This window comes from Megachile rotundata, chromosome 7, assembly GCF_050947335.1.
Source record: "Megachile rotundata isolate GNS110a chromosome 7, iyMegRotu1, whole genome shotgun sequence".
In the NCBI taxonomy this organism is placed as follows: domain Eukaryota; kingdom Metazoa; phylum Arthropoda; class Insecta; order Hymenoptera; family Megachilidae; genus Megachile; species Megachile rotundata.
The window spans coordinates 5,156,988-5,170,132 of NC_134989.1; the positions used below are offsets into that span (position 1 = coordinate 5,156,988).

Genomic DNA, 13,145 nt, shown 5'->3' on the forward strand with positions numbered 1-13,145 from the left:
TCATCATTTTATTATCCATATTTTTCAGTTAATATTATATCACTTTTGCATTCTTTGGAATACGTATTAATTATAATAGAAGGTATTAATAATTTTATTCGACATTCGAAAATTTTGGATTTTCAATTCTTCTATTTGTTAATATTTTAACCCTAACTTGAATGTTCAAATTGTTAAATATCCACATTTCCAAAATAGTGTATTTTAAATTTACAAATTCTTAAATTTCCAAATGTTCAAGTTCTTAGGTATCCAAATTGTTAAATTCCTATGTTGTAGATTTTTTATTTGCAAATTTACAAATTACTGCATTCCCAACAAACTCAGAAATTCCCAAAACCCTAGATTTCCAGATCTGTAAATTCCTATACCCTCAAATCTTCAAATCCTCAAATCCACAAATTTTCAAATCGCAAAATTCCCAACTTCTCAAATCTCTTAATTTCCAAATCCTCAAATATTCAAGTATCCAAATCCCCAAATTTCCAAATTCCCAAATTCCAAATCTCCAAATTCCAAGTTTCCGAAATTCCCACCTTTCAAAACATGCTATGTAAATTCAAAAATTCCTGAACTCCACAAGACACATTCATTTCTCCCGTAACGCACATATCAATATAGAACCCTTCATTTAAAACCATGAAAAATGTTCCCAAGTAACTACGACCATAACACACAGCAGTCCACAGCTAATTTCCCTCCGGCCGACAGCAATATTTCAGCGATCTCGCACTCGTAAGAAAGATAGAAGAGATTCGTCAGGAAAAATCGGCCGACTCACCGTAAGGGTGTGGGTGAGGAACCTGTATAGATTACGGGGTCGATAGCCGTCTGTTGAAAGGCAATGGTGAAGAAAGAAGACACGGTCGCAACAGAAAGAGAGGGAGACAGAGTGAATAAAAGTAAGGGGAGGATCGAAGAAGGAAATCGGAGGATGAGTAGCGAGGGTGAGATCGCAGAAAACGGGAAGCACGAACGACGGTCAGACACTGGCCCGGTTATAAATGAGGAAAGCAATTTCCAAGTTGGTGACTTGACGAGCTCGAGGCCCATGGTCGTGCTACTCGATGCGGAAAGAGGAACGTTAAAGAAGGTGGAAGGATAGGGGGGTTGGATAGGAGAAGGGGTGGATACGAACGCAAGGTGCTGAGACCGATGGTGGAAGAGCCAGGAAGGGATGACTAGACGAGGTAGGCAATATGGCCGGCGATTAATGGCTTTAGTTACTGCCGACCTGGCCCTGTCCTTCTCGACGCGTCATTCTCGTGCCTTGCTAGACTGTCTCCAGACGTTTCTCATTACGATCGGCCAGTTAATAGCGCGAACGGTGATCGTTTAGGTGAATAGTTCCTGAAAGTGGTCGGGAAATTTATTGCTGCTACCCCTGTCTCGACGAACGCGATTTTAATTGTTCGCTCCTGTGTATTTTAATAATTCCTCGAACTGTCTTACTTGCTTTTCAATGACGTATGATGAAAGGGGTGTTTATATTAGCACACTCTGTTGATATATTGCTGCTTTAATGTTTTACAAATACTGGAGTATTGCAATATTTCGCCAGTTCTGTTATGACACAACGGTCGTTTTATGGTTTTATGTAGGTTATTCTATTATGTTTATAGTATATTATTTTGATGTTATATTACGCTGTTATGGTTTCGGAATTTGTTATTATTAATAATTGTTAATTTTATTACTATTTAGTTATTTAGTTGTTTGGGTATTTAATAAATTAAATTTTGAACTACGCATCTTGGTAACTAATTAGTTGTTTAACTATTAATTACCAACTATTGACCTATTGAACTATTATACTATTGAACTATCAAATTGTGGATCTGTGGAATTGTTAAGTTATTGAGTTATTGAGTTGCTAAATTATTGAATTATTAAATTACTGAATTAAAGAGTTACTGAATTACTGAATTACTGAATAACTGAATTACTGAATTACTGAATTATTGAACTACTGAATTATTGAATTATTGAATTATTGAATTATTATATTATTGACTTATTGAATTATTGAATTATTGAACTATTGAACTTTGAATGACTAAATTACTGAATTATTGAATTATTGAACTACTGTATTATAGATCTATTAAGCTAATTATCTATTGAGATTTTCACTATTTCACTATTTTACTATTTTACTATTTTACTATTTTACTATTTTACTATTTTACTATTTTACTATTTCACCATTTTACTATTTTACCATTTTAATATTTTAATATTTTACTACTGTTTCATTATTTTACTATTTCACTATACTATTACACTACTATTCCATCATCCTTCTGTACAGCTATGCTTCTAACCAACTGATTCATAGAGAGGTGTGTATAACCCAGTAATGTTATTAATATCGACAAAATTACTATCATTAGACCTTTATGATATAGCTACTTTGTGTACTTATCATACTTACGACAAAGACTTAAAATGGTTCTGAAGTTGCTACATGTAATTTGTAGCAATACTGAAGTAAATTGTGCCCCAGAGGCATACTCGATGCTCAAGGGGATAATATTTCGTAAATTATGACGTTTTGCACCCTTTCATTTTATTTTCCACTGAACCGTTTTAACGCGAGATTGCTATAGGGACACCGGTGCCTCTCGACACCATGAATTTAACATAATCAAAAGATTGAAGGGAAAGGAGTTGAAAGTAAATTTTAAGTGACATTAATATTGTATAATAATAGTTTTGCAGGGTAAAAAATGGGAAGATTAATTAGAAGAATAAGGCAGTTTTATAAATATTGCAGTTATAATTTATAGTTTAATTACTGTGCTTGACTGTAGAATTTTTTTTAAGGTTTATGTAACTCGACATGAACTTTGTACTTTAAAATACTTTTTTTTTTAATATTCTTTGTGTAATAATATATTTGTTATTTATTTTGTTGTGTAGTTCATATTAAAATTCAACAAATTTACAGTTGAAGAGTTCAACAACACTGAAATTCAAATGCAACAAAAAATAAAATTTCAAAAGTTCACATTTCTGAAGGTTTGAATATCTAAAATTTTACAAGACCTCAAAATATAGAAGCACATTTCTTAATTAACTAATATAACCTTTAATTTTGTTTGTAACAAAAGAAAGTGGGCTTAAACCATTTCCAAAATAAACGGTCTACACATCTGATAATATAATTACGATTCCAAAGAAGTTCAAAGATATTTCAACGATATCGTTGTTTTCGAACACATTTATTTCCCGTGTAAGTTAGGAGTAACGTTTAATTCAAGCAGACGGTATCATCCAACATAATAAATCTTATCCGAGGGGAATCCGGTAGCGAGGCACGCCGGTAGCACAATTTTAATCCGCGGCCATCTTAATCGTGGGTGTGGCGGGCCCGCGTAATCAGCTCTTTAATTCCTGTAAAATCAGGGATAACGAGCAGCTTCGTTCGTTTCCACGTCGTCGGTTCCGCGTCTCTCTTTCTCACCTTTCCTCCATGCTTCTTTCGTTCCTTTTGTCAGCTGGCAGACCCTAACTCAAGCGCCACGTTCACGGATATAGAGGCGATCGTTACGCCGAAAGATCATCAATCACTACCGCGTCGGTTTAAACTCGGCTACACGCAAAAGAGCCAGCTCGTGCACCAACCGATCTACTTTCTTTTTTACACTCGGTTACGCGGAAATGAAAAAACGGAGAAAAGAAAGAAGACCGAGGCTAGAAGAGGATCAACGTCGAAATGCAAAACTCTCCAGTCACTCTCTGTGTTTTCGTGGTAACGGGTAAACGTGATTTTTCGTGAAATAGCAGCTTAAATATAGCCTTCGATCGATATTTTGCATATTTTGCTATTCTACACGGAATATCGAGAAAGTTGATAGTGATAAAATTCATCTTACATGAGCACTTTATTCATTCATTTGATCGATTTCAGAAATTTTTCAGCGCGTTTAATGGTAGCTTTACAAGTCTGGTATTATAAAGTACTTTGATTTTCACTTTGTGAAAAATAAATTAAGAAGGTTGATAATAAAATTCATTTTATTTGATTGAATTATTTTGACTTTTCATTAATTACAGGTATTAAATTATATAATATTAATATTAATATTACCTGTAATTATCTTTAATATTATATTAATTTCTGAGGCCCAAATTTCGAAGTTCTAAAGTTTACAAATTTATAAATATTCGAATTTATCACCCAAGAACCAACAGATGTACCCCTTTTCCTATATCGCCATATTCAAACCTCACCACCTAAATAAATACACAATTACGTTCCAAATACCGTAACACACAGTTCGAATAATTGTAACTGATCTCCCACAAAAAAAGCCTCCAATGTGGAACAGGGTCGTATCTCGAAGCGGTCCGTAGATGTCTTACACAAATATATCCGCGTTGAACGTCGAAAGGGGGCATATAGAGCAACGGCTGTCGGTATCAGGGAAATCGTGGCGCATCCTTTTCCTCGGGCAGCGTTCGCCGAGCCCTTTATTCCCGGGGCATTCAGGCTTTTCAGCCGTTGGTCCACAATGCAACGGACGAAAATGTCAAATCAACGTACGCGGAAAAAATGTAAAATCAAGAGAACAGAACAGAACGCCACGTCATCGATACTCGTCGGTGCTCACCTGAAGAGAGAGCGCCGTATATTCCTTTTGTTCAATGTATAAAAAAAAGGTAAAATGGAGAAAAAAAAAGAAAAACTATGCCTAAGATGAAAAGCACGAAGTGAGCCTCGCGGCCGGCTGGAGGCCCGCCAAATAATATACCGGCACCCCTGTCCAACCCCCGTACTTCGCCGGGTCTTTCCTGACGAGGCAACAGTCGCGTTACTATCAGCTATATCCCGCTGGGGTACTTTTATATTTATTACGAAGGCACGAGCCGGAGATTACGGGCTAAAGGAAAGGGACAGGGGAAAGAGTATGTAGAAGCAGCCAGAACATTTGGATGATCCAACCCATATTTTGCCTTTTGTCATCGCGTATAGGAACGGTCTGTCGTTGTCTCCTCATGTGCGCTACGAATACCGGGAATAGTTCGGAACTGCAGCCCCGAATCTCATGGATACATTCATCGCTACGTCTCCAGGCTTTTCTTTTATGGCCCATCCACCTTGATGGCGAACGCGCGCATATTTGGACTCCACGGTATTCCCGGATTTCTCTGTTAATTGACCGGGTACGGACCGTCTGGACCGTTCAGATTTTAGTGCCCGGAATTGATGGAAAATGTAGGGTGAATAAATACCTGGCTCACTTGTGGTGACTTTGCATATTTCTGTGGTTAATTTAGTTTGTAATGTCGGTGCGATCAGTTAGCGAGAAATTTAAGATCTTACGGAAGACACAGAAATGTGATAAATGCTTTAGAGATTTTGTATAAATTAGTACAGTTATTGTTTGTAACTATTGCTAATTCAATACTTTTATTTGCTGAATTAGATATTTTATTCTTCCTTTTTGAAGGAACACGAGAAGAGTATTAGGCTCCATGGAGCGGTTTCATTTTCCTATTTTATCGTTTAAGAATTAACAGAATTTGCCTACTCATTTCTACTTGTCGTGTATTCGACAAACATTTTATTCTGTTTTTCGTTTATTAGGGAACGGTATATACAACCCCCTTTTAGTATTTCAGTATTTGTTCTACTGTCAGTATTTGTTCTGCCATCAACGAACGCTTATCGTTTACAACAGGGTTTCCCAACCCATCAATTGCATCCATCACTTTTGAAAAAATTTCCTTCATCGCCCCCCTTTTATTTTTCCCAAAAACTTCACAACATAATCATAATGCAAATAATTGCACAGAAATAACTTAAAGTAACATATTGACTATCAGTGAACAAAATTTTGCTTCGGTTCATTATTTCAGTATTTTCTATACTTCCTTACATTTGGAGAATTTTAAAAAAGTATTACTGATTTTGTAAATATATTCAGTAATTTGTGTTTCTAAAAAAGTTATCATAATTTAATTTTTAATAGAATATATTAAATTTATCAAATTACATGATCAACAAACAATTAATTATGAATTTTATTAATCAATTTCTTTTGCAATCAATGGAATCTTGATTATGCCGATCAATCTCCGGCGTATTTTCAGTTATCGACTGTTAATAATATTTTTGATCGCCTTTAAAATTCTATCGAACCCAGTGGGTCAATACCGACCCCGTTGGGAACCCCTGGTTTAGAGAGTGCATAGCCTCGCGGCGTGGGAACTGGAGCACTCTGCATACGGGGAACGCTTCGCTGCGCCACAACTCTGCGTCTAAAGACGACGAAGACAACGACGAAGAGGAGGACCTGGACGATGCGATGCAGCACGAGGCACGAGATCCTCTCTATAAATCACAGCGCCGAGCAGTTTCTCTCCGTGCAGGAGGTGGAACAATATCCTTTCCTAAGGTCTTTACCTACCGTGCGCCTACCGTGCTCACGCGGTGCCTCCGCCACAATAGCATCCGCGAATCCTTCGCGATGCTCGAGCAGAGTCTGATTAAGTACAAATAGAAAGAACCGAGAGGAACGTTGTTACTAAACTACGCGTTGCGTCTTGATTTCAATCGCAACATTCATGCCTATACAGAAGACCTCCTAATTAGAGTCACGAAATAACCTTTGCGCGGTGACGCTATTTTTCAATAAAATTCATTTTTTATTTTAAAGTAGAGCAATTTAAACACTATTTTATGATTAATTGCAATAAATAAGTAACAAGATATTTTTTTGTATCATGCGTGCCATATGATTTACTGTGTACCTATACATAATACTATGAATACGATATGTATCATATGTAGGAGATGCATCATGTGTTGTGTATATGTTGTGTTATATCATATTTTGTATGTGTCATGTACCATATTAAAATATGTATCCATTAGTATCAGAAAATATAGTATAAATATGATATCATATATCATATCTAAGCATGTGTACATCATGTATTATATTATAGAGCATATACATGGCATTTCATATTATGTATATCGCTCATACATCATATTTCATAAAATAACATGCACATCATGTATTATATTATATTATGTTATATCACCTACACTGCACACATCCATGCATCATATCATATCGCCTATCTATCATGTATGATACCGTAATATACACATATGCAGTACATAAGACCATGCATATACATCATGAATGTATACATCTTGAATCATATCATATCGTATCACGTATCATACTATAGCATATATATCATGTGTCATACATCACGTACATATCACGTACCAGATCACAATATGTACACATCACGTGTTATCTCATATCATCCATACATATCGTACTACAGCATGTACCCATCATGTATTATATGATATCATGAATCCTAACATATCGTGCATATATCTTGCGCCATATCATATTCTATACACGCCATGTATCACATAATATCGCATGTACATCGCATACGTCATATAGTACGTACACTTCAAGTATCATATTACGTTCAAGTCATGAGTTATATCATAACATACATACATATACATCATATGTGTATATCATAAGTACATACATCATATGTACATATACATATATCATACCATGTCTCATTAATACATACATTAAGGGTTATATCATCTAACCTATACAGTATCATATCACATCATATATACATACACGATCACCAAATTTTCTGCCAATTTGAACAAGCATAAACGTGCCCTTAATAAGTTTTAACAAAAATAAGATTTCTGCACGTGTTCCTATTTAAAAACGACCAGGTTCTATAAATGATGTGTCGCATTTTGCTCTTAAAGTATTGCCGCAAAGGATTTAAGATGGTAGCCAAAATACGACGTTCGCAGAAGATTCACGAGTAGATTCCCGTGGCGAGTCCCATGAGCGAACGAGGTCGGATACGGGACGGTTATCGGCTCACGTCGGCGGTGCCAAGGGTAAACGGTTAAACAGCGATGCAACAGACAGTTCCACACACATAGTGTCGAGGAACTGTCTGCTGCTGGTTTCGTAGTTACCCCGATACGTTGCCCGTTCAGCCGGTCGGTCGTTCGCTCTCCTCCCACCCCCAAGGGGCCGTTATTTTTTCGCACGGCTCGCCGCCTCGAGCAGCATTATTAATGACCGCGGAAACCGCGTCAAAGATCTCACGAGCGTGCGCGAGCGTGATCCGTCCGCGTGTACGATACGCGTTTTTAAACCACCACCAAGCCGACGCCGCCGGGTTGTGATGAATGGTGGCTAACCAGAGTCGGAATGTTCTTGTCCCAGCGCGAGAATCGGCCAGAACCGAGGATGAAGCAGCTAGACGCATCGTGATTTAACGCGGCTAGCGCGTATGACGTGCCATTGTGATTTAGGTGTTTAGATATTAACGGTTCCAGAGACCGATACGCGACCGGTTTCCCAGAAGCCGACGATTTTTTAGCCAAGCGGAATAACACTGATACGAAAAACTGCATTGCGAGCAGTCTATCGCGCTCAATTCGCGGTATTAACGCTGGATTTACGGAACCAATCAAAATGACGGATCTTAGGTTTTTTACTTCAGACCACAGAAATTATATGGAAGATTTTGTCGAAATGTTTGTTCACTTTTGTCGACATATGAAGTCATTGAACTGGTATGAATTGGTGCGAGCTTGTATGAACGTATGAGTTAGTATGAACTAATATGAACGTATGAGTTACTATGGACTAACATAAACGTATGAACTAGTATGATCCTATAAACTAGTATGAAGTACCAAGTAGTCTGAATGCATGAACATTTGAACTGCTATAAACTTATGAATGTATGAACGTATGGGTTCGTAGAATCTAGGATTAACTGTGAGCTAGTATGAACTAATATGAACGTATGAATTTGTAGGATCCTATAAATTATAATAGTATGAACGTATGGACTTATGAACTTCTATAAAATTATGAAGGTATAAATATATGAATGTGTAAGTTGATAAAATCCAGAATTAACACTGAGCTGGTATGAATGTATGAGTAGATATGAATTAATATGAACTAGTATTAACATATGAGTTGATATAATCCAAAATGAATTACGTAGTAACAACCTATAATTTGGTGTGAGGTATGAACGTATAAGCTAGGACAAATTCCCGATGAACATATGAGCTAATATGAACTAATATGAACGTTTGAACTAGATGTATCATCTATTGTTTATATATTTTTCTGCTGTAACTGGTCATTTAATATACTGTGATTAAAGAACGATTCTCAAAAACAAACCTAGACAATTAAAATACAACATCCTTCAATGAATCATTTTTATTGCTCAGAGTATTATAAACATGGATCCTAAATTCCACATAAAAGCGTATAATAAAGTCTTAAAAGCACAGCGTGTCAAAATTAATACATAGTCTCTCCGAAAGGTAAATCGGTAAGAAGTTAAGTACGATTAATGTTTGGACTTCTTCAGCATCTCGACATCCGCTCGTAGATTATGGACCTGTTCAGTCAATTCTCGAACTTGTTCGTTCAATCCAGCCACAGAATAAGGCAACGTGTCAGAAGATCCCACCTTGCGATCGACGCATTTGTTCAAAATTTGGTCATCGGTCTCAGCGCCTGGTTCATGAGCTAAACATTCCTCGATCAGTAAATCGCTGATGCTCCAATCCTTGATGAAACGAATGTGGTTGCTGCCGAGATACCAAGTCATCGACGAACGGCATCGATAAGACCACGGATTGCCGGCGATTAAAATTCTTCGAAGTTTCTTGAGCTTCTTCAGCAACTCGGGTGACAGGCACTTGTTCAAATCGTTGTACGCGATATCCCAGACTTTCAGTTCGGGCAGGAGATCGTAAATCGCGGGATCTATATCCGCGATGCGATTACGCCATACATTTAACTCTTTCAGGTTTGATAGGTCTTTGACCCAGGACGCGTCGATGCTGCGGATTTTGTTGTTGACCAAACCGAGAGACTGCAATTTAGGTAAACCTCTAAATGCGTTTGCTTCTATTTCTTCTACGCCACAACCGGTTATGTTTAATTCTTCTAAATTGGAGAATTTGGCGAATGCATCTGCTGGTATTTTGGTGATGTTCGAGTTGATGATGTTGATGGCAACCGCTCCTGATGGAATCTGCAACTATTTGATATTTCCAATATTTGATAATTGACAATTGATAATTGGCAAACGATACTCGATGCTCGATGCTCGATACTCGATACTCGATATTTGATATTTAACATATTTAGATTTTTGGAATGATGAGCACCTATTGCATGAATTTGGACATTATTGCGTTATATTGCAAATATCTGCAGCATTAAAACGAGTTTTGACAATGTAGATGTAAATTTTAAATATATCAAATCATTGATGCAAAGCTGAGGGTATCTTCAGTATCAAATTTTATCATTTTTATTTACAAATTAAAATATTAATTAAGAGTCATCCAATACCCTGCATATCCCAATTTCTATATAGTCAAATATTTTTAGAATTAACTTATTAGAATACAGTCATTTATGAAATTAAAATATATAAAAATATTAAAACATAATATGAGAAATTTATAAACTTAATAATATGCGATTCTATAAAATTATATATTATTATTATTATGTTGTGTACATTATGAAAAATATGTACGTATTTTTCAAAAATTTTATTTTTTATAATATACAGGATACATAATGAGTATATTGGAATTATGTCATAATAATGAGACGTTTATTATTCAATCAGTAACGAAGTAATGATTTTATTTACTTAACCGTCTGAGTGTTGATAAATGTTATCGCATTTCTTTCGTATATTCAGAAAAATATTAAGAGCACGATAATGTCGTTGTGAATGCAATTTTAGCGTTCAACAAATAAATATATGAAGACGTGTATAGTTAATATTAATTGTGTAAAATATCAAGTGGAAATTTAAAATTGAAGATTGAAACGATTCCCATTTGAATAATTGCAATCACATTTTATGCATGATCGATCATACTGTCAAATTTAATACGTCAAAGTTTACTTATACTCTGTGTTGTATTACCTTAAAAAAACCGGCTTAAAATAATTATACAAATAAATCAATACATTTCTCAATCTTTCATATAGAAATAGAAAAGGGGTATAATATTCTATACAATAATTTTCTCAATCATTCATGTATAAATAATAAAGAAAATATGATATTCAACAGAATAATTTTCTCAATCTTTCACGTAGAAAACAAGACAATATAATATTCAATAAAATAATTAATTACGAAACGTCAGTCATGAAGTTAACTTGATTGAATAATTAAAAACTGAAAGCACGAAGATAATAAAATTCTCGATACCGCTAAAATTATATTCATAATGTGAAACAGCGAACTCAAGCATTGTATTGATGAATGCAGTTTTAGTACCTTTAATAATTCACTTCATCATGTGTCTTATTACTCATGATTATTTCTATTGCAAACTTGTGGTGACAAGTGGACACCATTTGTACAGGTATATGAGAAAGAATAAAAACTATTCCTATTTGTTAACAGCGTAAGAACAAAGAATATTAGTATTTGTTAACACTGTAGGAATAACAAATATTCATAGTTTTTAACAGCGTAAGGAAAAATAACAATAGTGCTTGTTAACAGTGTAAGAGCAAAGCATATTCGTAGTTGTTAACAGCGTAATCACAAATATTATTAATGTTTGTTAACACTGTAGGAACAAAAAATATTCGTATTTGTTAACGACGTAAAGACAAATAATATTAGTGTTTGTTAACATTGTAGAAACTAAACATATTTGTATTTGTTAACGGCGTAAAGACAAATAATATTAGTGTTTGTTAACACTGTAGGAACAAAAAATATGCCTGTTTGTTAACAGCGTGAGAACAAAAAATATTTGTGCTGATTAACAATGAAAGAACAAAAAATATTCATTTTTATTAACAACGTAAGAACAAAACTATTAGTGTTGGTTAACAATGTAAGAACCAAAAATATTCGTTTTTATTAACAACGTAAGCATAAAAAATATTTGTGTTTATTCACAGCGTAAGGACAAAAAATATTTGTGTTTGTTAAAAATAGCCAACACAATCACGCTAAATAATAATAAACAATTACGTTTAAATCCTTTAATCCTTCACATCGGTACCAGTCATTACGTCCATTAAGTCCCGAGCGACAATCCGCGAGACAGAATGCCAGACACGTTGTCAAAATGGCGATTCCGAACAGGTCCTTCATCTTGCACGAAATTGCAGTGACAACTGTCATCGAACTGCTGGAGATTTCGCCTTTTATACCAAATCGCGTTGGCTGCAACGAGAATATGTAAATAACGTCGAGGTCATCACCAAGGAAAATATGAAACGGGGAAGCACAGTGACTCAAGAAGGACAGATATGTACATAAAGTGACATATAGGCGTTGAGAAAAGAGGAGTACACAATGATAGATTGACTGTTCAGTGAACACCGTTTCTGGGAACAAATACGATTAGTATTTATTTTGTGTACAGTTGATTATGAATGTATTGGTAGTTAAATATTGGTGAAATATTAGTAATTTGCAAATTTGTGAATTTGGAGATGTTTGAATTGCGGAATTTAGTCGTATAAGGTTTAAGGAATTGAAAATTTGAGGATTTGGTAGTTTAGGTTTGAGAGGTTACAGGTTTCGAAGAATTTGGGAGATTTGAATGCATATTTGAGAATTTGAAGATTTGAGATTTCGAACTTATTTTATAAATTTTCAAGTTCAGAGATATGAAAATTGCAGAATTTTAGCATATGAGGGTTTGGAAGAAATAAGTGTGGAGAATTGAAAATTTGGGATTTTGGACAATTTGGGAACTTAAAAATTAGCAAATATAGAAATTAGGATATTTCAAATTTTCAAAATTTGAAAACACGACTTCATACATTTGGAACGCACAAATTTTTATATTTGAGAAATTGAAAATTTGAGATTTAATAGTTTAGGAATTTGGAAATTTTTGACATTAGAATGTCCAAAAGGATATTGGAATGAATCTGGGAATTTAGAAATTTGCAAATTTGGAAATGTAGGAGTTTAGAAATTTGGAAATTTGGAAATCTGGGAGTTTACGAACCTGAAATTTAGAAATATGAGAATTTAGAAATTTTTAAACTTGAAAATCTGGAAATTTAGAAATTTAGAAATTT

At 35.0% G+C, this 13,145-nt stretch overlaps 1 protein-coding gene across 1 annotated transcript; it reads right to left on the bottom strand.

Annotated features, from left to right (window-relative positions):
• Window positions 1-9,254: 9,254 nt before the first annotated feature.
• On the bottom strand, window positions 9,255-12,242 carry LOC100880044 (uncharacterized). Its single transcript, XM_003704962.2, has 2 exons — window positions 12,082-12,242; window positions 9,255-10,101 (listed from the first exon to the last, which is right to left on the bottom strand). The coding sequence occupies exons 1-2, from the start codon at window positions 12,232-12,234 to the stop codon at window positions 9,403-9,405; spliced, it is 852 nt and encodes a 283-aa protein (XP_003705010.2). The 5' UTR covers window positions 12,235-12,242; the 3' UTR covers window positions 9,255-9,402.
• Between the last annotated feature and the right edge of the window lie 903 nt (window positions 12,243-13,145).